The 25411-nt window shown below is 42.2% G+C and overlaps 1 protein-coding gene across 4 annotated transcripts in view; it reads right to left on the reverse strand.

The window, feature by feature from the left end:
* Positions 1 to 4492: 4492 nt before the first annotated feature.
* Positions 4493 to 25411, reverse strand: part of DRAM1 (DNA damage regulated autophagy modulator 1) — a 45005-nt gene continuing 24086 nt past the window's right edge. The window contains exons 4-8 of one of the 4 annotated variants that reach the window (XR_008473904.2): positions 16551 to 16728; positions 12368 to 12426; positions 7870 to 7962; positions 5908 to 6912; positions 4493 to 5397 (exon numbers count right to left, since the gene is read on the reverse strand). Coding sequence is in view for 3 of the 4 variants with exons in the window: in XM_035257266.3 (XP_035113157.1) it covers positions 6275 to 6319; positions 7870 to 7962; positions 12368 to 12426; positions 16551 to 16728 (375 nt within the window). In the remaining variant the exon portion in view is untranslated. Of the gene's footprint in view, positions 6913 to 7869; positions 7963 to 12367; positions 12427 to 16550; positions 16729 to 25411 lie in introns of all 4 variants that reach the window. The other 3 variants (XM_035257267.3, XM_035257266.3, XM_035257265.3) reach the window with 3 other exon arrangements.

A 25411-nucleotide genomic window follows, 5' to 3' on the forward strand; every position in this document is an offset into this window, starting at 1 on the left:
CTAATTTTTTTAAAAAATTTTTTGTAGAGATGGGGTCTTGCTATGTTACTCAGGCTAGTCTTGAACTCATAGATTTAAGTGATATACCCGCCTCAGCCTCCCAAAGTGTTGGGATCACAGGTATGAGCCACCGCCTCTGGCCTAGTTACAGATTTTTTTCTTCATTCTCCACTCCCACTGTTGCAGTTGACAAAGAAAGAAGGAGGAAGGAAGGAAGGAAGGAAAAAAGGAAGGAAGGAAGGAAGGAAGGAAGGAAGGAAGGAAGGAAGGAAGGAAGGAAGGAAGGAAAAAAGGAAGGAAGGAAGGAAGGAAGGAAGGAAGGAAGGAAGGAAGGAAGGAAGGAAGGAGAGAGAGAGAAAAGAAAGAGAAGGAAGGAAGGAAAGAAGGAAGGAAGGGAGAGAGGGAGGGAGGGAGGGAGGGAGGGAGGGAGGAAGGAAGGAAGGAGAGAGAGAAAAGAAAGAGAAGGAAGGAAGGAAAGAAGGAAGGAAGGAAGGGAGGGAGGAAGGAAGGAAGGAAGGAAGGAAGGAAGGAAGGAAGGAAGGAAGGAGAGAGAGAAAAGAAAGAGAAGGAAGGAAGGAAAGAAGGAAGGAAGGGAGGGAGGGAGGGAGGAAGGAAGGAAGGAAGGAAGGAAGGAGAGAGAGAGAAAAGAAAGAGAAGGAAGGAAGGAAAGAAGGAAGGAAGGAAGGAAGGAGAGAGAGAAAAGAAAGAGAAGGAAGGAAGGAAAGAAGGAAGGAAGGAAGGAAGGAAGGAAGGAAGGAAGGAAGGAAGGAAGGAAGGAAGGAAGGAAGGAAGGAAGGGAAAGAAAGAAAAAAAGGTTTCCGACAAAAATATTCAAGTACAAAGGTTCTAAAGGCAAGATAACATTTGCAGAATAACAGATGAAGTTCCCAGCATCCCCCTCATTGGAATTTCTCCTAGAGATTTCCTTGAGCATGTGTGACATGATGTATGTACACGGTCATCCACTTGTAATTGCAAAAGTTTGGAAACCATGTAATTGCTCACAAAATAGGGAACTTGTTAAATAAATGATGGTAGAGCCATACAGTGGAATTCTGTACAGGTATAAAACAAAGCAAATTAACCTTAAAAATGAGGGAGATTTCGACGTATTGATAAAGGAAACATCTCCAAGATACATTGCTAAGTCAAAAAAGTAAGGCTCAAAACGGTAGAGTATACTATATTTGGGGCAAAAATGAAAAGGGAAACAAGTTAAAATATTTGTTTTAGCTTGTATTTTCAAAAAACCTGATAAAAAGTGGATATCTAGGCCAAGCATACTGGCTCACACCTGTAATCTCAGCACTTTAGGAGGCCAAGGAGATCACTTGAGGTCAGCAGTTTGAGACCAGCGTGGCCAACATGGTGAAACCCTGTCTCTCCACCTCTACTAATATACAAAGATTAGCTGGGCATGGTGGTGAGCGCCTGTAATCCCAGCTACTCAGGAGATTCAAGCAAAAAGAACTGCTTGAACCTAGGAAGCCTAAGTTGCAGTGAGCCGAGATTGCGCTACTGCACTCCAGCCTCGGTGACAAAGCAAGACTCTGTCTTAATAGAAATAAAGAAAAAAAAAAAAAGTGGGCCAGGTGAGGTGGCTCACGCCTGTAATCCCAGCACTTTGGGAGGCTGAGATGGGTGGATCACCTGAGGTCAGGAGTTCGAGACCAGCCTGGCCAACATGGTGACACCCCATCTCTATTAAAAAAAAAAAAAAAAGTGGATATCTTCAAGGAGAGAGTGAATCGAGTAAATGCAGGTAGGGAAAAGCAAAAAGGCTTTTCACTGTATACCTTTACATATTGTTTTGAGTTTCAAATTGTGAAAATGTTACTCAAATTTTTTGAAATAAAATAAAAACAAATGGTTCAGAGGGTGAAGCTTGCAAGTGGGGGCAGCTGAATTCACTTATGTAAAAATGATCTTTCGTGTGAAGGTAAGTCTGTACTGAAAAAAAGAAAGCAAAAGAAAAAAATGAAATAAAAATGACTCCAGATGATAGTAGTTTACTGTATTTTCATGTTAGGGGAACTCTTGGGTGTCTGCTATCAGTCAGGACTCTTACAGGAATACTCATCTGAAATATTAACTCCAGTTTATTGAAGTTAGAGACTTTCATCAACTCATGTAACTGAGACATCCAGAGGTGGAACTGGCCTTGAAGATGGTGGGGTGCAGAGCAATACTCATTGCTGAGGAGCTACCTAAATCACAGGCTTTCCGGGCACCCCACGCCACCCTGTCTTAAACCACCTGGCAGATTGTTGGCATTTTCTTCAGTATTTTCCAAGCATGGACTCTGGAGGTCACTGCCGCCACCAATATGAATCTGGGATCCTGCTACCCTTTGTTTTAGAAGATGAATCTGGGGCTAGGTGGAGTGGCTCACCCCTGTAATAACACTTTGGGAAGCCAAGGTGGGCAGATCACCTGAGGTCAGGAGTTCAAGACCAGCCCAGCCAATATGGTGACACTCCATCTCTAGTAAAAATACAAAAATTAGCCGGGTATGGTGGTGGGCACCTGTTATTCCAGCTCCTTGGGAGGCTGAGGCAGGAGAATCATGTGAACCCAGGAGGTGGAGGTTGCAGTGAGCTGAGATCGTGCCATTGCACCCCAGCCTGGGCGACAAGAGCAAGACTTGGTCTCAAAAAAAAGAATATGAATCTGTTGGGAGTGACCAAGCAGTCAGAAGCTTCTCCTCAATGCCAGGGCTTGAGGCTGCGGTCGCTCTCTCGTGCAACAGACATGATGCAGATGCATGACATTCTGGACTGGAGAATGTGGGGCATTAAGAGCCAGACCAAGAGTATGTGTGTGGGGAGGCGGCTGGGCTTCCTGGCTTGCCAGAATCAGGCAGTGGGAGAGAATGGGATACCACTTATCTTCCTCCCACTCCCCTTTCCTCATTCCAGGCCCAAACACCAGACGAGTATGTCTCCAACTGAGTAAAAATGTGAACATGGGACAATGCCACAGTGAGGGATGTGAGGAAACCCAAACACAGCACAACACTGATGCACTTAACTTGGTTTATGAAATGCAATTTCTGTGGAATCCTCTGTGTTAGTGTTAAAAAAAAAAGGCCCACTTGATTAGGAATCGGGAAAACTGATTCTAAATAAGAGAAACTAAAAATGAAAACAAGAACTTTAAAAACTATAAACATAACTTTGGAATTAACACAAGGTTTCTGTATTACCTAAATGGCTTATTTACTTTCAAAGCCAAAAAGGTCATTGGCAAGTATACTTTGGTTTACTGTGAAGCAAGTTAGGTTAGCTTTTGGGCGGGGAGGGATATGAAGGGAAAGATGTTTTAATTGCACAGTGGAATCTGCTGCTTTTGTCTGGTAGAGACCCACTTTCACTCCTTTCTTCTGAGAAACAGCTTTCAGCTACCATCAGCCCAGTAGTTTGGGTGGTGCTGACCCCTTCCTGCTCCAGGGGTGGACAGGTGACTCGGGTCTGACCAGTCAGAGCCTCAGACCTCCCCATGGCATGTGATCCAAGCCAGCCAATCGGAGACAATTCATGGGCTTGTGGTTGAAACTGTTGAGAGGTCCTTTCTTTCCACCTCTTTTTCTGGATAGGTTGTGGGTCTGCAGGTTCTAGATGCCCTCTCACTTCCACCAGGAGAAAGCCTGCCTGAGAATGAAGCCAGCTGAGAGGAGGAAAGAGAAGATGGAGTCCTAATGGCACATTTCGATTTAGCCATCCATAAAGCCAGTTCCACTCCCAAATGTCTGTTACTTGAGGCAATATAGATTCCCTTTTTTCCTTCTTGCTGGATTTCTGATCTCTTCAACTCTGAATCTTGACTGACACAAACTTCTGATGCTAATGTTTGAGCAGCTACAAAGTTGAACCAATCGCACCCACGTGGAAGAGTACATGAATTATGAAAGCATAGCCAGGGGCAGTGGCTCACGCCTGTAATCTACCACTTTGGGATGCTGAGGTGGGTGGATCACCTGAGGTCAGGAGTTCAAGACCAGCCTGGCCATCATGGTGAAAACCCATCTTTATTTAAAAAAAAAAAAAAAAAGAATTATTAAAGCATAAGGTTTAAATCATAATCATACCTTTATAAGCTCCTAATGGATCTGAACCATCTCCTAGATAGTCTACTTCACAATAGTAGCCAGGTGACATTTTATAATTTAACAGAAAAACAAATTACTAAAATAAGGAAATATTTCATTTTACCCTTTCAGTCATGGGTTTCAAGGAAATGCAAGTTCATTGGAATTAAAAATAATACCAAAATGTGGATAAGACCAGCTTTAGAGGTGGAATGGAATCAGCTGAATACCATTGTCTGGAGTGATTTTTTGACCTTCTCAGTTTGCCAAGACAGGTGTACCATTTGGTCTAGCCCATGTAACAACTTCTGTGGTATCTGTCCAGGTTGAAGACAGTTGTCATGGATTGGTGATGCCCAAACAACTGAAATGTTTATAGCACACAAAGAAAAACAGTCAACATTACCAGGTGATACAGACCATGTGTTTATTATGAAACTAACTAGTAAACCAGAGTAAATTCCATTATATATTATAGCACTACAAACATCCTTAGTCATTCCTTCATTTGTTCATTCATTCATTCACGCATTCAGTGAGTATTTCTTAAGCACCTGCAGTGTACCAGGAGGCACTGTGTTAATTGCGGGCATTACAAAGATAAAGATTAAGGCACATACTCTGCCCTCAAGGAGCTCCCAATTAAGGCACGTACTCTGCCCTCAAGGAGCTCCCAATCTAACTGCAGAGAGATGTGAAAGTGAAGCATGAAAATCCATTGTGAGAAGTGCTGAGAACGAAAGTCGGTTTGAAGTGAGACACAACCATGTATTCATTCCACTGCGGATCCCATGGGAAAGGCACGTGGCATTTCTCCTCCTCTTCAGGATAACGAAGGCTTGACACAGCTTTCATCACTTTCAGTTCCAGTGTTGCAAGGGGGATCTCCAGCATTACAATGAGTCACAGTGAACCCAGAAATGATTAGCATTCTTTTTATTTATTTATTTGTTTGTTTATTTATTTATTTTTGAGACAGAGTCTTGCTCTGTTGCCCAAACTGGAAGACAGTGGCATGGCTCACTGCAGCCTCAACCTCCTGGGCTCAGGTGATTCTCCCACTTCAGCCTTTCAAGTAGCTGGGACTACAGGCACATGCCACCACACCTGGCTAATTTTTGTTTTTGGCTTTTTTTGTAGAGATGAGATTTCACCATGTTTCCCACTCTGGTCTCAAAGTCCCAGGCTCAAGTGATCCTCCTGCCTAGACCTCCCAAAGTGCTGGGATTACAGGTGTGAGCCACCACACCCAGTCGGCATTCTTAATGTTTGCTTCCAAAGGTGTTTCTCTGTCAAACTCTTCCATTCACCTAAAGAAAATCATTTTTGATGCATCTTAAAGAAAGTATGCTTACATTTGCCTTTTATTGCCAGATTATTCTACTTAGCCTTATAGGGCCCAAATGGCAGTGGCAGGGGTGTGGGACATGTTCCAATAACATGGGCTAAACACATAGAGGGAAGGCAGCTTGTCATTGCAGAGATGCCTGACTGCCACTGAGCCTCACGCCTATACTCACCCAACAGTTAATGAGGAGCTATCCCTAACTCCCTATGATGCCATGCCCTTTGAAGCTGTCTCCATGGGCTGCTCTGCTCTTGGCATGTGCCCTTGAGGGCTGTTCCCACTTGACCACACATGGGTTTATGCTCTCGGGTCTTTGAAGAGAGAATTCCTGCTCTTCAGCTTTCAAGCCTAAGCCTTAACATTTCAAGGGTTACTTCTTCCTCTGGAATAGCTTGCTTTTCATTGGTTATTCATGATTTGGGTGAAAAGGTGGAGTCTGTAGTTCCTGCTTAATGCAAAGGGCCTGACTCACATTTCCTATAGTGTTGTGGGACATCCAGCCATAGGCGTGAAAAGAAGGAGCGAATAAACAGCACCCTACACCCAGAAGTTCTTCTTGACCACCCGCTTCTCGCTCTTGGGCCTTTGTTCTCTTTGCCACATTCACTGGCATGAAATGAATTTGAGATGTGAGTTTCAGTTCTGGGTCTGACTATATATCAAGTTGTGCCAGTAATAATAGAGGATGGTTCTCACCTGAGTTGCTGAAACCATTACACCTGGAATTACACTCACTATAAATGGCCAATTAGCAGCAACAGCAAAAGATGTGGCCTCATGAGCAGGGAGAAATACGGTGGCAGAATTTCAAAACCAACGTCTTCTGTATCCACTTAGAGCTACCGTACATGATGGCATGAAGGCCTCTCAGTAGAAGCACTTTGCTTAGCGAAAAATCAGAGTATCTTAGTGTTAATATATTAACTAAATCTTTATGATTTGGGTATATGATTGCTATAAATTGAATTTTATATATGCTCTCGTGATAAAAAATCATGCAGTTCACTCACTAAGAATGAAATTTACAAATGAATATCCCAATTCACTTTGTAATAAATGTACTGAACCTAAATTACTCATTTAGTGTATTTCCATAAATCACATACAAATAAAAAAATAGAATCTGTACAAAAATAAGAGCTCTCCACTTTTTTGTAACACCTTGTCTTTTCTGTATATGAATTTGTTAATATAAAAAAATCTACTTAGAAAATTATAAAAGCATTACTTCAATGTCACAAGGCTCTACATTCTTTAGGAAAACATCTTTAGAAATAGTACAACTATTAGAAATTTTTAATTAAATTCAAGTCCTGGATGTGCCGCAGATGCATCCCAATAATCAGGGTGGCATCAACACCCTGTCTGTCCTCTGCAGCACTTCTAGAAATGGCCTGAAACATTCACTGAGTGAGATCAAATTCTTCTTTCTTCAAATGTCATCAATGTATTCTATGGGATTCCTTAGGGTGAAACTCTTTTAAAAATGAAAAGAAAAAGGTATAAAAGAAGTTAAGCAATCCCAACATTGACAGCGATATCAGCGTTGACAATCACATTTCCAACAGCTTTGCTCCACCTCAGAAATGATCTCACTACAGTTTGTGCTATGCTTGAGTCAGGTCCTAAGGAATTTTCTTGGCTTTCCATATCCTTTGAGTTAATAATTCACTTGTTTCAAAATGTAAGATTTTTCCTGTGAACAAATCTAATATAGTCCCACCTTCTCTCTGCTTTGGGAATATTTTTAAACAACACACTTTTATTTTTTAAAAGATATATTTACTCTCTATTATTTGGAACTAGTAATAGAGACCCCCTAAAAGAAAACAACCAGGATTGCTGAAGGCGGTGGCTCACACCGTAATCCCAGCACTTTGGGAAGCCGAGGCAGGCAGATCACGAGGTCAGGAGTTGAAGACCAGCCTGGCCAACATAGTAAAACCGCATCTCTACTAAAAATACAAAAAGTTAGCCAGGCATGGTGGCAGGGGCCTGTAATCCCTGATACTTGGGATGCTGAGGCAGGAGAATCACTTGAACCCAGGAGGTGGAGGTTGCAGTGAGCCAAGACCCTGCTATTGTACTTCATCCTGGGCAACAAAGCAAGACTCCATCTCAAAAAAGAAGGAAAGGAAGGGAAGGGAAGGGAAGGGGAGGGAAGAAAAGGAAAAGGAAGGAAAGGAATCGGGATATGACTATTAACATCAATCAGCAGAGGACATATGAAAATCTCATTGCGGGGAGAGCTGTTAGAGATGCCTCCTGTTGGGGAGAAGCTAATGAATGAAGTTGCGCAATCCTTACATATTTTTGTCAAACACATTAAGAATAAAAAGAAAGTGCCCTTTTTAAAAATGCAAAATGTCTTCAGTGAATTTTTACTAATCCTAATTGTCAGCAATTTAAAAAGTTTGAATTGATAAACACCTACCTGGAAATCTTGGATGAACGTTAGGAAGTAGAAAATAAAACCGAAGGCCACTGTCCATTCACAGATCGCACTCACTACATGATATACATAATCCTAATGGCAATAATAAAGAAACAGAATTTAGCCTCAAAAGATTCACTTTAATGTACATACTGAAATAACTCCGAAGAGGTTCAAAAAAAGGAAAAAGCTGTCCAGTGAGCATAAGTCAGAACTTTGAGGATATACGGTAATCACAACCACGTTACTAAGTGTCAGGGCACTTGCCCACTGAGAATGCAAAGGCAGGTTTTCCAAAGTTCTTTCTGGCTTCCACAAACTCTCGTTTTACAATTGAGTTTATCACTTCAAAAGGTAGACTAAGGACTACCAAATGGCTGAGACTGGGAAGCAAATTTGGACTCAACAGAAGAAAGAACTTTCCATACAAGGCATGACTTGGTCTCCCTTTGCTGGGAATCCCTAACTGTAAGAGCACGCTTAACAAGAGCTCTTGCCCCAATCTTAAAAAAAAAAAAAAAAAAAAAACTCCAGGCGCAGTGGCTCACGCCTGTAATCCTAGCACTTTGGGAGGCCAAGGTGGGCGGATCACCTGAGGTCAGGAGTTCAAGACCAGCCTGGCCATCATGGTGAAACCCCATGTTTTTTTTTTTTTTTAAAGCACCCTTGCAGTTGTTCCAAAGAATGTGTGTTACCATCTAGACAACCTGGCTGACTAGCCCCCTAGGTTTCATGTTTTCCCTGTTTATATAGAAATGTTCATTCAGAAAATAGTTCTGCTTAACCTCCTAAATACAGCTACCAAGAAGATGCTAATAACGAACATCCACATGTTAACTGTGTATCTTCGTGGAAGCAAGAATGACAGAATGGAGGCCTGTAATCCCAGCACTGTGTAAGGCCGAGGCGGGTGGATCACTAGGTCAGGAGTTCCAGACCAACCTGACCAACATGGTGAAACCTTCTCTCTAAAAAAAAAAAAAAGAATGAGAGAATGGAGGCCAAGGAGAACAGCTTAAATCAGAAGTTCCAAACTCAGCTGCATATGGAGGCCAGAAAATTAATAATAATAATAATAAATAAAATTAATGGTTGTGAAAAGAGAGAGAAATTAGGGGGCTCACACCTCACCAGCTCAATTCCATGGGAAAATAGTACACTAGTGTTGCTTTCAGAGAGGTTTGAAAAAAAAAAAAAATGTGTGTGTGTGTGTTGTCCGTCTGTCTGTGTGTGTGTATGTGTGTGATATCTCCTGATTTTTCAGTGCTAGAAACTAATTTTACAAGTGTGAGCCAAGTACAGTGGCGCACACTTGTATTGTTAGCACTTTGGAAGGCTGAGGCAGGAGGATCACTTGAGCTCAGGAGTTGGAGACCAGCCTGTGCAACATAACAAGACAAGAAAGAATTAGCTGGGCATGGTGGCCTGCACCTGCAGCCCTAGCTACTTGGGAAGCTGAAGTGGGAAGATCACTTGAGCCCAGAGGGTAGACATTGCAGTGAACCATGATGGTGTCACTCTACTCCAGCCTGGGTGACAGAGCAAGACTCTGTCTTAAAAATAATAGTAATAATAAAATTAAAATAAATAAAATTCTAAGTCAAAAATGGACGTCTGCATTCTGACGTTAGCTGACATGCAAATGAGGCCTGGGGACTGTCAGCATGCCTGTGTGATTTCCTGCTTCACTTTCTGCTCTGCTGTAGGCTACAAGGGTGAGGAAATGTGCTGGATCACAGGGCAGTTCTTCTTTCTTTTTTCTTTTTTTTTTTTTTTTTTGAGGCAGAGTCTCACTCTGTCACCCAGGCTGGAGTGCAATGGCATAACCTCGGCTCACTGCAACCTCCGCCTCCTAGGTTCAAGCGATTCTCCTGCCTCAGCTTCCTGAGTAGCTGGGATTACAGGCGCCCAACCACACACAGCTAATTTTTGTATTTTTAGTAGGGTTTTGCCATGTTGGTCAGGCTGCACAGGGCAATGCCACGGTGACAGCTGTTTTCTTTGATCCTGTGCCCATCCAGGCAGATCTGCTGGAGGCACACCAGGCCCGCAGACCACCACTCTTCACTCTGCCTGTTATGGTCACCTCCACCCACTGTTCTCATACTGGGTCATGCTGAGAAGAACCTGACCAGCTTCCATTAGGAGGTAGAGAACAGAGGCTCCCTCCTGTTGGTGCCAGCACCAGGGGACCTGCCCCAACCCATATCATCTCTGAACAAAGAAGATGGCTTCTAAAAACAGAGGCAGAATTTTGGGAGGAATTTCTTAAGCATATTAATGAAAGTACATTGAACCAAGAGTCTGACTGCAGGCAAAGCCCTAATATCTTTGCTATGTGAAACGAGACAGTGACATTAAAATTCTCACCCTCCCTACCAACTAAGTCACTGCATATAAATGTGCTGCGAAAGCTGTAAAGCACTACACAGAAGTTTGGGGCAGTACCTAAATGATTATTCAATGAATTAATGTAAAGGGATTTTTTTTTACATTCTTCGATATTAGGAACAGAAGGAAATACAAGAATGGCACAGTTATTTATGGGGTGAACAGAAAACCATGGATTTTTCACATTTTTAAGGTAGAAAGTGGAATATAACACATTTTTAACTGCCTGGGAGTATACTTCGATGAGCCCTACCCAGCAGCGGGTTTGTGGTAGAAGGTCTCCCCCAAGTGGCTGAAAAGTAAAGTACACCTGAGCCACTCTGCTATGCGGTCTTGCTTTCGGAAAGAGGTTCTCACCAATGGAAAGGGGAACTGAACCCTCTTTAGAGGATGGGGCTTATTCCCCACACGTTAGGGGAAAGCCTAGGGCTAGATTAATTTGACCATTTTAATGTTTCATTTTAAAGAAGGTGCTTTTTTTTTTTTTTTTTTTGAGACGGAGCCTCCCTCTTGTTGCCAAGGCTGGAGAGCAGTGACATGATCTCGGTTCACTTCAACCTCTGACTCCCAGGTTCAAGCGATTCTCCTGCCTCAGTCTCCCGGGTAGCTGAGATTACAGGTGTGAGCCACCATACCTGTCCATTTTTTTTTAATAGAGACGGGGTTTCATCATATTGGCCACGCTAGTCTTGAACTCCTAACCTCAAGTGATCTGTCCGCCTCGGCCTCCTAAAGTGCTGGGATTACAGGCGTAAGCCACAGCGCCTGGCCAAGGCCCACGTTTCTAACCTTGATAACTCATGATATCTGCAGAGTCACCAATTCTAACCAAACTCATCCACTTTCACTTACTAAATTATTTATCCCTGTTAGGGACCTTATTTCTGGTCAAGGAAATAAATTCTTTGGTTCACCTAAGATAAAATCCTCGAAGTTGTCTTTGATTCATCATGCCACTTCATTCTCGTGCTAGGCATTTGCCAAAACCCATCGGATTTTCCCTGTTTCAAATGCAAACTAGTAGAACTGCCTTCTCCTGGCCGTCCTCATGCCAAGCTCTCCAAACCATCCCAGACATTGCTTCTACCTAACACTCATCTAATAATACTCTTTCCATTTGCTTAACTGTTCAAAAGTCTTCAAAGTCTTACTCTGGTCATCTGTGTCAAGTACCAGCCTCTCCTGCCTCTTACAGCCACTACTCCCTTGCACAGTTACCCCTGACTGCATTGATTTCTCACTCTATCTTGAAATGAACTATCCACCACACTGGAGCTGGTGTTGTCCTCTCTACTTAACATTCCACACTCCCTTTGGCCACCAAATACCTTCATTCACACTGTCCCTCTACCCTCTTTTACTAAGCATAGATAGTTAAAATGTTTCAGAAAGCAATTAGAGGGCCGGTTGCGGTGGCTCACGCCTATAATCCCAGCACTTTGAGAGGCTGAGGCCGGGGGATCACTTGAGGCCAGGAGCTCCAGACCAGCCTGGCCAATATGCTAAAAAAACCCCATCTCTACTAAAAATACAGAAGTTGAATTAGACCGACATAGTGGCGCACCCCTGTGGTCCCAGCTACTCAGGAGGCTGAGGCATGAGAATCGCTTGAACCCAGGAGGCAAATGTTGCAGTGAGCTGAGATCATGCCACTTCACTCCAGTCTGGGTGACAGAGCAAGGCTCTGTCTCAAAAAGAAAAAAAACAAAAATAGCTGGGCATGGTGGTGGGTGCCTGTAGTTTCAGCTACTTGGGAGGCTGAGGCAGGAGAACTGCTTGAGCCTGGGAGGCAGAGGTTGCAGTGAGCTAAGATTCCACCACTTCACTCCAGCCTGGGCAACAGAGCAAGACTCTGTCTCAAAAAAAAGACAGAAATCAGGAACTTAAAATTTTGAAAATAATTCCAGGGAGCATTTGGAATTACTCTGCTAGCTAATTACTGCATCCACACTACCAAATGATTGGATGGTAAATTGATACATACTATGTTTACTTCACATTTCGCACCTTGTTCTAAAAAACAGCAGTGATCTTTCCCGGGCCTAGCCTGGCCACAATCTCATGCAACCACATCCAACAGCCACATTCAGAACAACTTAAATGTTACCTTTTCGCTTGGGTCCCATTCCAGCTTGGTTGTGGAAACTAATGAAGCACAGACAATCACTAAAAAAGGTTAAGGAAACTACAGCAGAAAACAGTTCCTTTAACGTTAAAACTAGATTGTTTTCCTAACGATAAAATCATTATACAGTGTTAAAATGTTAATACCAACATTTCTACAGTCCAACCAGTTACATTAGGTTCTTATAAACTCGAATTTTAAATTCGATTATGAGAGTTAAATTACAACATGGAAATAGCTTTGCAATACTTTTCCAGTTTGTATAGCAACATTTATTAAAATTTGCGGCTACATGTTGTACAACCTGGCATGTTTCTGGATTTTCCCACTTTAACTTAGCTAAACAGCTAGTTAAAATTTTGAAAATAATTCCACAATTTGGAATTTGGTCAAAATGACTAATGTAGCAGTCTAAAATGGCTCGTTTTGAGTACTTCCCACCCCAAAATACTATTTCCTCTCTCTTTTATTTATTTATTTTTTTTTTTTTTGAGATGGTGTCTTGCTCTGTCACTCTGGCTGTAGTGCAATTGTGTGATCTCAGCTCACTGCAACCTCTGCCTCCTGCATTCAAGAGGTCCTGCGTCAGCCTCCCTAGTAGTTGGGATTACAGGTGCCCACCACCATGCCTGGCTAATTTTTTGTATTTTTAGTAGAGACAGGGTTTCACCATGGTGGTCAGGCTGGTCTTGAACTCCTGACCTCCAGAGATCCACTGCCTCAGCCTCCCAAAGTCCTGGAATTACAGGGGTAGGCCACCATGCCTGATCTAAAATACTATTTTCAAGGTAGCAGCTTTAAAGAAAAATGTAAAATTCCAAAGAGCCAGGGCTCATATACAAAAACAAGCTACAGAAACTCAAACTATTATCTTAAAAAAAAAACAGACTTTTGTTGGGTAATTAAGTATAAGGTGAGCCCTTCCTTCCTGGCCTAAGAGCTGGCAAATCAAAGCGATTCACCCTGTATCAGACTTCAGGGATGAATGACAAACCCCTACAGTCCAGCCTAATAATACCAAGGGCTGAGGCTCCTCTCCTCCATGGGCAATGCTTTCTGCACAAAGCCAGTGATAACCATTTTGATTGACTTAGAATGCAAAACAGAAAGCTAGAGAGAAATAGGAAGCTCTAAAATGTCTACAAAATATTAGAAATTCAAAGTGTTAATTAAGCCAAGCAAAGTTTAGAGCCTCCTCTGAATTCAGTCAGTGACACCTCTCTTAACCCGCACCCCCCGTGAAACTGTGCAGAGTTTAACACTTCTGATTCTCAAAATAAAAGAAGTAGAGAGCACAGAAGATTCTCTGATCATTTCATTACCACGCTTCTGTTTCTGATGGTTTAAAAGCCTCTTAATTCTTTCGTTTATTTGTTCTTAGTTCCATCTTCAGTTTACCAGGTACCATTCTGGTCAAGGGGGTGGGAGGAGGGAAAACTTGGTCTCAGCTCTCAGAAACATCACAACTTTGTTGGACCAGACCAAGGGAATGTACCATGCTAGAGAAAAAAGAACTGGATATGGCAATGACTCCAAGGGAAAATTATTAATTCAGAATGGAATGGAAAAAAGCTTCATTCAGTGAAACTTAATCTAAGTTGTGAAGTTTAAGGAGCTCTCCAGAGCAGCACCATCCCACAGAAATATTATGTGTAATCTTAAATTTTCTAATATTATAAGTAATTAACTAATTCACTTATTTATTTTTGAGGTGGAGTCTCATTCTCTCACCCAGGCTGGAGTGCAGTGGCAGGTGCCTGCCACCATGCCCCGCTAATTTTTCTATTTTTAGTACAGATGGGGGTTTCACCATGTTGGCCAGGCTGGTCTCGAACTCCTAACCTCAAGTGATCCACCCGCCTTAGCCTCCCAAAATGCTGGAATTACAGGCATGAGCCACGGTGCCTGGCCTATTTAAAGATGCTTTCAATTCTTTGCAATGAAATATAAATAATACACTAACATTTAAGACAGAAGACCTTTTCATATAGATGAATTCTTTCAAGTTAATCTGATATAGGGTCATAATCCCTCTCTGTCTGGGGCTGCTTCCCATTGGCATGGCTCCTAATAAGAACTTCCTAGAGGCCAGGTGCAGTGGCTCACGCCGGTAACCTCGGCACTTTGGGAGGCCAAGGCAGGTGGATCACTTGAGGTCAGGAGTTTGAGAGCAGCCTGGCCAACATAGAGAAACCCTGTCTCTACTAAAAATACGAAACTTGCTGGGCATGGTGGCAGGTGCCTGTAATCCTAGCTACTTGGGAGGCTGAGGCAGGAGAATTGCTTGAACCTGGGAGGTGGAGGCTGCGGTGAGCTGAGATCATGCCATTGCACTCCAGCCTAGGCAACAAGAGTGAAACTTCGTCTAAAAAAAAGAACTTCCTAGAAATGAGCATTATGAGTAAGTGAAACTCTGAGGCCTGAAATGCTGACTTTGCTAAAACTCTCTGAGTTTGATATCTGGGGATCTGTTTCCAAAGTTGGAAGCAAGGAAGGTTTCCTGCATGGAGAAACTTTACTTGTAACACTACAACCACTGTTATACATTTTACAACTAACACAAGATACAAATGTGAAGGAGATACATTCAAAGAGAAAATGTGCCTTTAATCTATAAGCAGAACAAGGAATTTGAGAAGCAACTGTCTTAGGAACAAGGGTATATATTTTGGTGGTAAATGTCTCAGTTCTAGGATTCGGCTACTCGGTGCTTAGAAATTTTGTAATTAAAAATGTCCTTCCCTAAGATGGAAGAAAAACCAAAATCATTCTTAGACTTCACATTTTGTAGTTTCTATTTTAGAAAAGAAACACAACACTTAATATTTAGAAGCAAGTGATGTGTTTTCACTCAATCTTGCTCACTTTATATCGTAATTCAACCCAGACTAACAAAATTGCTGCTAACGCAGTTCCGATTTTCCTACCATCTGACATTAGTCATCACTTTTTTAATGACCCTGCAGCTTTCTCTGATATGACTACAGATGGTATTTTGAAAGATGGGGAATTCTGCATCTCTTTAAGACCACAGCTTTTTTTCCCCCTTTGTTAAATATTTTATTAAATAAGAGAAAAAGGAAAAGAAAGAAAAAGCTTTCATTTTCTCTAAATCGGAATCTACAAGCATTCTAAATTTATATTTTCATGTCTTTTCACATGGCTGAGTTAGAAAATAAAATGGATTTCATTTTGAAAATGAAATTAGTGACTTTAAAAAGAAAAGGCTAAATGTATTTTAATTTACTCAGTAATAAGTGACCTAGAGCTTTTAAAAATCTCTTTACATGAAAGAGTAAATCAAACTGTCTTGCCACCTACGTGAAGGGAGGGGGAAAGTTTAGCCTTGAGGCACTTCATGAGGCTGTTCCTTTGAGTACAATATCAATATTTGGTGTCTTTAGCCAAGCACTACAAAGAAAAATAAATATTTTTACATGGTTCATGAAACTGGCCCTGTGAGAAGGAAAGTAAACAGACTGAAGTGTTCTTACCTTTTCCCACCTTCTGTCACACCATTCTTTCCCCCAAAGAGACTTTCGATCTAACCAATGCTGAGACATTTTCTTATGATCTACGCTTTTATCCCAATTGTTTTTCTGAAAAATGTGGAAACTTGGTTGTTATCTTTTTTTTTTTGGCTAGGGGGAAGGGAAGTGTCAAGCTTTGTTGAGACACTGTGACAAAGATTCTTTGCTTGGCTGAACTTCAGTCAAGCTCCTGACACTTCTCCTAGGTCCATCTGTGCACTTCCTTGTAAGATCCAGTTTTAGCAAAGAACCCTGGCTAAGTCAGTTTAGCAAGGACCCCCACACCCTGATATCTGATCACCCTTGGTATCTGGTTGGGTTCCTCCTCCTCCACCCTTCCCAGGTGATGTCTGATCACATGGCCAGTACTCAGAAAGAATCCTGTTAGGTTGGTTTGGCCCAAATTCCCCTCATCCTTGAGGTTTCCTTTTAGTACTTTTCCATCCACTGACCTCATCCTACTCCTTGGCTATAAATTCGCACTTGACAATGCTGTATTCAGAGTTGAGCCCAATCTCTCTCCCCAAGCGTCAGACCCCATTGCAGTGGTCCCTATAAAGTCTTCATTATCTTTCTTTAACAAGTGTCATTGAATGCTTTATTTCTTTAACAAGCCATAAACGTGAAAAGGATACTGGGGACGACAGCTGCGCAAGAAACAGCAGAGATGATCATCCGTATGTGGCACATTGAGAGACTGTTCCACTCGGGACACGATTTGTAAGAGATGATAGACTGTAGGAGAGTGTATATGGCACCGCAGACAAAAGCCAAAAGGGCGCCCCCGTCATGAACCACTGGCACAGCTAACTCCTGGAGAAAAAGTCACCAAAGGTCATTACTCTGGGTGAGTCTGTCAATGCTGAGCCGCGAGCACTCACTCGCTCTAGGCTGCTTTGAGCCATTGGTCAGCACAGATGCAGCACTCCTTGGAAAATGTGGCCAGTACCACATGACCACCAGAAGAAAAGCCTTCCAGGTGCTAGAATGAATGCTAAAAAGTTGGTTGCTCCACAGCGAACCTGGACTCATGGGACAAGGAAAGGAGGAGGTCTGCCTTAGAGGTGGGAGTGCTGAGGATGGTGGGCTTCAGAGCCTGGCACACCTGGATTAAAAGTCCTGACTCCACCATGAGGCTCTGTGACCTTAATGCAAAACCTTGATTTCTGTATCTAAAAATGGGCATAATCATCCCCGTCTTGCATGTTTGCAATGAAGACTATAGGATACACATCATATAACATTTTTTTTTCTTTTTCTTTTTCTTTTTTTGAGGCAGAGTTTCACTTTTGTTGCCCAGGCTGGAGTGCAGTGACACAATCTCTGCTCACTGCAACCTTTGCCACCCAGATTCAAGAGATTCTCCTGCCTCAGCCTCCCGAGTAGCTAGGATAGGATTGTAGGCATGTGCCACCATCCCAGCTAATTTTTGTATTCTTAGTAGAGAACTCTTGAAAACAGGTGCTCTGCTGGTCTTGACCTCCCAAAGTATTGGGATTACAGGCATGAGCCACTGCGCCAGGCCCATATAAAAATTTTGTATAAAAGTATATGACTCAAAAAATGTAATAATGGGATCAAAATATCCCAAAAATATTTATAATTTGAATAATTTTAAGCTATCAAAATGTCTTTGTAATTTTCACAACCTACTCATTGTTTAAGGATGTTATCTACTAAACCGAAAACATTCATTCCATATCTATTACATATACATCAGCAACAGCATAATTGCAAGCCCAACTTTGTAAAATTCATAATAATTGAGGGGTGGAATTTTCTAATAACATGCAGCATATAAATGTGCAGATTTTATGTGTGGTGACAAAATCATTTTTCAGCTTGCAAAATGCAACTGCAATACTACGTTTTTCACTTAAGCAATTTCTTTACATCTACGTTGGTGCTTTCTAAAATGAATGTGAATCCCATCTTTTATGACTTTCACTTGCCTTTTTCATTACAGAAATTTTCATTTGATGTAATCAATAAACTTCAGTATGATATGATTGAAAAAATAATAATAAAGTACATGACTCATTCCATGATGGTGCCAAGGGTGGTTTGGGGATTTTAGGCTCCCTGCTCCCTGATAATCCCTACTCATTCCTCCCAACGCACCCCAAATGAACATACCATCTAAGTAAAACCACTGCTTTTGCCATGCAAAAGCACTTTCTTCTTTTTTTACTTTTCTTTTCTTTTTTTTTTTTTTTTCACTTTTTGGGTTTTTATTGAGACAGGGTCTCACTCTGTTGCCCTGGTGGGAGTGCAGTGGCATGATCATAGCTCACTGCAGCCTTGAACTCCTGGGCTCAAGGGATCCTTTCACCTCAGCCTCTCAAGTGGCTGGGACTACAGGCACATGCTACCATGCCCAGTTCTGGCTAATTTTTTTTTTCAAAGGCACCTTCTAAACAAGTTCCCTGTCCCCGACCATCCTGTAACCAGCCATTTCAACTAGAAGGCAGCCCCTATGCCAGTCTAGGAAAAAGTCAGAGCAGACCCTGTATACACTCAGAATAACCAACCAGGCACCTCACCTTTGGCTCCTTTCTCTCTCTTTTCTTTTCTTTTCTTTTTTTTAATCTCACTCTGTTGCCCAGGCTGGAATGCAATGGCAAAATCTTGGCTCATTGCAACCTCCATCTCCTCATCCAAGCAATTCTTTTGCCCCAGCCTCCAGAATACCTGGGAATATAGGCATGCACCACCATGCTCAGCTTTTTCTATTTTCATAGAGACAAGGTTTCTCCATGTTGGCCAGGCTGGTCTCGAACTTCTGACCTCAGGTGATCTACCTGCCTCAGCCTTCCAAAGTGCTGGGATTATAGGCATGAGCCTCCATGCCCGGCCTCAGCTCCTTTAAATGTGCACTGGGCACCATCCTTCCAGTAGAAGAGCATTTAGATGGAACCACTGGGTCTTGGCTTAAATTTGAAAATGCAAGCTTTGCTAAGGGCAAGTTAAAGTGTTGTGCAGGAGAGCCTGGTTTTGGCCACAGCACCCCTTGGCCCCAGCTCATCATGAACATGCTCTTCCCCCAGCTTTCCTCTGACCTAGGCAACCTTGGCTCCCCCTAGCACCACAGTGTTTGCCATCCAGACAGTTCAGCCTCAACCTGAAGCACAAATGAACTGATATTAAATTGTCATTCTCCACATAAGAAAGGAAGATGCAGAAAAAAAGACCTTTTAACTTATTTCTAAGGAAATATATTTTCAAGTATCAAACCTAGCAATAGGGGAGAAATTCATTACATGATTTCTGTTATATTCAAATATGACCACATGGACACTCTGCAACACATCGTATAGTTTCTATATACCGAAGATACCTAGCATGGGCCGGGTGCAGTAGCTCAAGCCTGTAATCCCAGCACTTTGGGAGACCAAGGCAGGAAGACTGCTTGAGCTCAGGAGTTTCAGAGCAGCTTGGGCAACATAGCAAGTACTCATCTCCACTAAAATTTAAAAAATCATGGCTGGGCACAGTGGCTAATGCTTGAAATCCCAGCACTTTCAGAGGCCAACACAGGTGGATTATGAGGTCAGGAGTTCGAGACTAGCCTGGCCAACATGGTGAAACCCCATCTCTGCTAAAAATACAAAAATTAGCCAGGCATGGTGGCACGTGCCTGTAATCCCAGCTACTCGGGAGGCTGAGGCAGGAGAATTGCTAGAACCCAAGAGGTGGAGACTGCAGTGAGCTCAGATTGTGCCACTGCTCTCCAGTCTGGGCAACAGAGGGAGACTCCATCTCAAATAAATAAATAAATCAGCTGGGCATGAAGGTGCATGCCTTCAAGTCCCAGCTACTTGAAAGGCTGAGGTGGGAGAATCACTCGAGTTCGGGAGACCAAGTCTGCAGTGAGCCATGATGGCACCACTGTACTTTAACCGGGGCAACAGAGTGAGAGATGCTCACTCAAAAAATAAAATAAAAAGAAATTAAAGACTGGGCACAGTGGCTAATGCCTGCTATCTTATCACTTTGGGAGGCTGAGGCAGCTATATCACTTGAGTTCAGGAGTTCAGGACCAACTTGGGCAACATGGCAAGACAGTCTCTACTAAAAATATATAAATTAGCTGGCTCTGGTGGTATGCACCTGTAGTTTCAGCTACTTAGGAGGCTAAGGTGGGAGGATTGCTTGAGCCCACAAGGCAGAGATGCAGTGAGCCATGATCGCACCATGGCACTCCAGCCTGGGCAACAGATCAAGATGCTGTCTCAGAAAATAAAGGTAAAAATACAAATACAGGTCAGGCACGGTGTTTCACGCCTGTAATCCCAGCACTTTGAGGGGCAGAGGTGGTGGATCACCAGGTCAAGAGATTGAGACCATCCTGGTCAACAAGGTGAAACCCTGTCTCTACTAAAAATACAAAAATTAGCTGGGCATGGTGGCGCGCATCTGTAGTCCCAGTTACTCAGGAGGCTGAGGCAGGAGAATTGCTTGAATCCAAGAGGTGGAGGTTGCAGTGAGCTGATATTGTGCCATTGCACTCCAGCGTGGGTAACAAGAGTGAAACTCCATCTCAAAAAAAAGAAAAATACAAATACAAATAAATAAATAAGATTCCTAGCATGCGCATATAGATTCAGGTAAGTTATATATGAAAAACAAAATAGGACAGCGCATGGTGGCTTGTGTTTGCAATTCCAACACTTTGGGAGGCAGAGATGGGAGGATCACATGAGGCCAAGAGTTTAAGACTAGCCTCAGCCCTCTCTCACCACTCCTATTCAATATAGTACTGGAAGTTCTAGCCAGAACAATCAGGCAAGAAAAGACATAAAGGGTATTCAAATAGGAAAGGAGAAAGTCTAATTGTCTCTATTTGCAGACACCATGATTTTATATCTAGAAGACCCCATCATCTCAGCCCAAAATCTCCTGAAACTGATAAGCAACTTCAGCAAAGTCTCAGGATACAAAATTAAGGTACAAAAATCACAAGCATTCCTATACACCAATAACAGACTTAAAGAGAGCCAAATCAAGAATGCACTGCCATTCACAATTGCTACAAAAAGAATAAAATACCTAGGAATATAACTAACAAGGAACATAAAGGACCTCTTCAAGAAGAACTACGAACCACTGCTCAACAAAATAAGAGAGGATACAAACAGATGGAGAAACATTCCATGTTCATGGTTAGGAAGAATCAATATCATGAAAATGGACATACTGCCCAAAGTAATTTATAGATTCAATGCTATCTCCATCAAGCTACCAATGACCTTCTTCACAGAACTGGAAAAAACCACCTTAAACTTCATATGGAACCAAAAGAGAGCCCGCATAGCCAAGTCAATTCTAAGCAAAAAGAACAAAGTGGAGGGCATCACACTACCAGACTTCAAACTATACTACAAGGCTACAGTAATCAAAACAGCATGGTATTGGTACCAAAACAGAGATACAGAACAATGGAACTAAACGGAGGCATCAGAGGCAACACAACATATCTACAACCATCTGATCTTTGACAAACCTGACAAGAACAAGCAATGGGGAAAGGATTCCCTGTTTAATAAATGGTGTTGGGAAAACTGGCTAGCCATATGCAGAAAGCAGAGACACATTACACTAAAATTAACTCCAGATGGATTAAAGACTTAAATATAAGACCTGGCACCATAAAAACCCTAGAAGAAAATCTAGGCAAAACCATTCAGGACATAGGAGTAGGCAAGGACTTCATGAACAAAACACTAAAAGCATTGGCAATAAAAGCCAAAATAGACAAATGGGACCTAATCAAACTCCTCAGCTTCTGCACAGCAAAAGAAACAGTGATTAGAGTGAATCAGCAACCAACAGAAATGAGAAAAAATGTTTGCAGTTTCCCCATCTGACAAAGGGCTGATATCCAGAATTTACAAAGAACTCAAACAGATTTACAAGAAAAAAACAAACAAGCCCATTCAAAAGTGGGCAAAGGATATGAACAGACACTTTACAAAAGAAGACATGCATGAGGCCAACAAACATATGAGAAATGCTCATCATCACGGGTCATTAGAGAAATGCAAATCAAAACTACATTGAAATACCATCTCACGCCAGTTAGAATGGCGATCATTAAAAAATCTGGAGATGACAGATGCTGGAGAGGATGTGGAGAAATAGGAACACTTTTACACTGTTGGTGGGAGTGTAAATTAGTTCAACCATTGTGGAAGACAGTGTGGCGATTCCTCAAGGCCTTAGAAATAGAAATTCCATTTGAACCAGCAATCCCATTACTGGGTACATATCCAAAGGACTATAAATCATTCTACTATAAGGGCACATGCACAAGAATGTTCATTGCAGCACTGTTTACAATAGCAAAGACCTGGAACCAACCCAAATGCCCATCGATGATAGACTGGACTGGGAAAATGTGGCACATATACACCATGGAATATTATGCAGCCATCAAAAACGATGGGTTGGTGTCCTTTGTAGGGACATGGATGAACCTGGAAACCATCATTCTCAGCAAACTGACACAAGAACAGAAAATCAAACACCACATGTTCTCACTCATAGGCGGGTGTTGAACAATGAGAACACATGGACACAGGGAGGGGAGCACTACACACTGGGGTCTGTTGGCGGGAAATAGGGAAGGGACAGTGGGGGGTGGGGAGTTGGGGAGAGAGAGCATGGGGAGAAATGCCAGATATAGGTGAAGGGGAAAAAAGCAGCAAATCTCACTGCCACGTGTGTACCTATGCAACTATCTTGCATGTTCTTCACATGTACCTCAAAACCTAAAATAAAATAAAATATCGACATTTGAATTGAAAAAAAAAAAAAAGACCAGCCTCAGAAAGATAGCAAGACCCCATCTTTACAAAAGTAAAAATAAAAATTATCTGGGCGTGGTGGTGCACCTGTAGTCTCAGCTACTCAAGAGACTGAGACAGGAGGAGTTCAAGGTTGAGTTTAACAGTTCAAGGTTACACTGAGCTATGATTGTGCTATTGCAGTCCAGCCTAGGTGACAGAGTGAGACCGTTTATCAATCAATCAGTCAGTCAATCAAAAAAGCAGGGAAATGATTTTTACATCAAACGTGAATTTTTCATAAAGTTAAAACCCAGCACTCTTCTTGGACTGCTTTTTAGAAACTCTCTTGATAATTTAAAAGGTAGTAACAATAAAAAAGAATATGTGAATACTGACAGGGTTAAACCTCAGAACTTTTCTTTTCTAAAAAGGAAACTTTAAAAAGTTTTATTTTTAATTGACAAATAATAATTGTTTATAGGCTAGGGACAATGGCTCATGCCTCCCAACACTTCCAGAGGCTGGGGGCGGTGGGCAGAGGGGCAGATCACCTGAGGTCAGGAGTTCAAGACATGCCTGGATGACATGGCAAAACACCATTCTACTAAAAAATACAGAAATTAGCCAGGCATGTTGGCAGGTGCCTGTAATCCCAGCTACTCAGGAAGCTGAGGCAAGGAGAATTGCTTGAACCTGGGAGGCAGAGGTTGGAGTGAGCCACTGCACTCCAGCCTGGACAACAGCGCAAGACTTCGTCTCAAAAAATAATAATTGTATTTATGAGGCTTGTAGGGGTGTGTGTGTGTGTGTGTGTGTGTGTGTGTGTGTGTGTGTTTCCAGAGGAACAGTCTTCCTATGTTGCCCTATGTTGCCCAGACTAGTCTCAAACTCCTGGGCTAATGCAATCCTCCTGCCTGGGCTTCCCTCAGTGCTGGGATTGCAGGCATGAGCCACCACGCCTGGCTGTAGATATTTTGATGTATGTTTACATTGTGAAATGATTAAATCAATGTAATTAAAATATCTATCACCTCACATATTCTTTTTTTGTGATGAGAACATTTAAAACCTACTGTTTTAGCAATTTGAAACATACAAAACATTATTATTAACTATAGTGGCCAGGCTGTGCAATAATAGATCTCCAGAATTATTAATTTATTCTAACTGAAGCTTGGTACCCTTTGACCAATATCTCCCCACTTCTCATCCTCCCCTTCACTCCTGTGACACCATTCTACTCTCCCCTTCTGTGAGCTTGACTTTCGTAGGTTCCACACATAAGTGAGAGCATTTGGTATTTGTCCCTTTGTGACTGGTTTATTTCACTTAGCATAAGGTCCTCCATGTTCATTCATGTGGCCACAAATGACAGAATTTCAAAAAGAAAACTTTGTGAGGGAAAATAAAGTATTGACAGAAGTTAGTGAGGACACACCAAAAAGTAGCCATCTCACCCACCTGTTTGAGAAAAAATGTGATTTATTGCAACTCAAGAAAAATCACCATGGCCAGGCACAGTGGCTCATGCCTGCAATCCCAACACTTTGGGAGGCCAAGGCAGGTGGATCGCTTGAGGTCAGGAGTTTGAGACCAGCCTGGCCAACATGGTGAAATCCTGTCTCTACTAAAAATACAAAAATTAGTCAAGTATGGTGGTGGGCGCCTCTAATCCCAGCTACTCAGGAGACTGAGGAATGAGAATCACTTGAACCCAGGGCGGAGGTTGCAGTGAGCTGAGATCGCACCACTACACTCTAGCCTGAGGGACAGAGCAAGACTCTGTCTCTACAAAAAAAGAAAAACCACCAGAGGCAGTCACACTCTCTCTTGCCCTCACATCTCAAAATCTTCTTGAGTTAACAGCTCAAGTTGGTTTGCTCCTGGTAAGACAAAGATGAATTACAGGATACTGAACAAGGAAGTGGTAAAGATACAGTTATCAGAACAATGACAAGTCAAACACTTTGCTCCTTGGGAAGTTAAGATTCTATTTCTAGTTTGTGTGAAGATTTAATCACCATTGAAGACTTAAGGAGAATCAAAAGTTGAAATTATTTAACCATCTAAGTTTTCTTCTTAAAGTCTGCCCTTTAACGGTTTAAAAACTGACATCTAGCAGGGCATAGTGGCTCACGCCCGTAATCCAAGCATTTTGGAGGCCAAGACGGGCGGTTCACCTGAGGTTGGAAGTTCAAGACCTGCCTGACCAACATGGTGAAACCCCGTCTTTTTAATGAAAAAAATAAAATAAAAACTGACATCTATATCTCTTATAATGTTGCTATTCAGAGGATAAAATGATATATCTATACTAGCCTCCATTAAACCATAACCACACTGCACTAGACAAATTATATCATTCCAGGTCTTCCTTTTTGTATTTTTGTGTGTGTGTGCTTCCTGATGGTAGAACTGTGCATTGTGTATTTGCTTTTTTGGGTCACAGGTATTTCTCCATTTTGGCATTGAAGATAGCTCTCACAGGCTCTAGGAAGATGACTTCCATTCAAAGCCCACCTCTGGGCCAGGTGTGGTGGCTCACACCTGTAATCCCAGCACTTTGGGAGACTGAGGTGGGCAGATCACAAGGTCAGGAGATCAAGAACAGTCTGGGCAACATGGCAAAACCCATCTCTACTAAAAAAATACAAAAATTAGCCAGGTGGGGTGGTGGGCGCCTGTAATCTCAGCTACTCGGGAGGTTG

This window comes from Callithrix jacchus, chromosome 9 (assembly GCF_049354715.1).
Source record: "Callithrix jacchus isolate 240 chromosome 9, calJac240_pri, whole genome shotgun sequence".
NCBI classification, from domain to species: domain Eukaryota; kingdom Metazoa; phylum Chordata; class Mammalia; order Primates; family Cebidae; genus Callithrix; species Callithrix jacchus.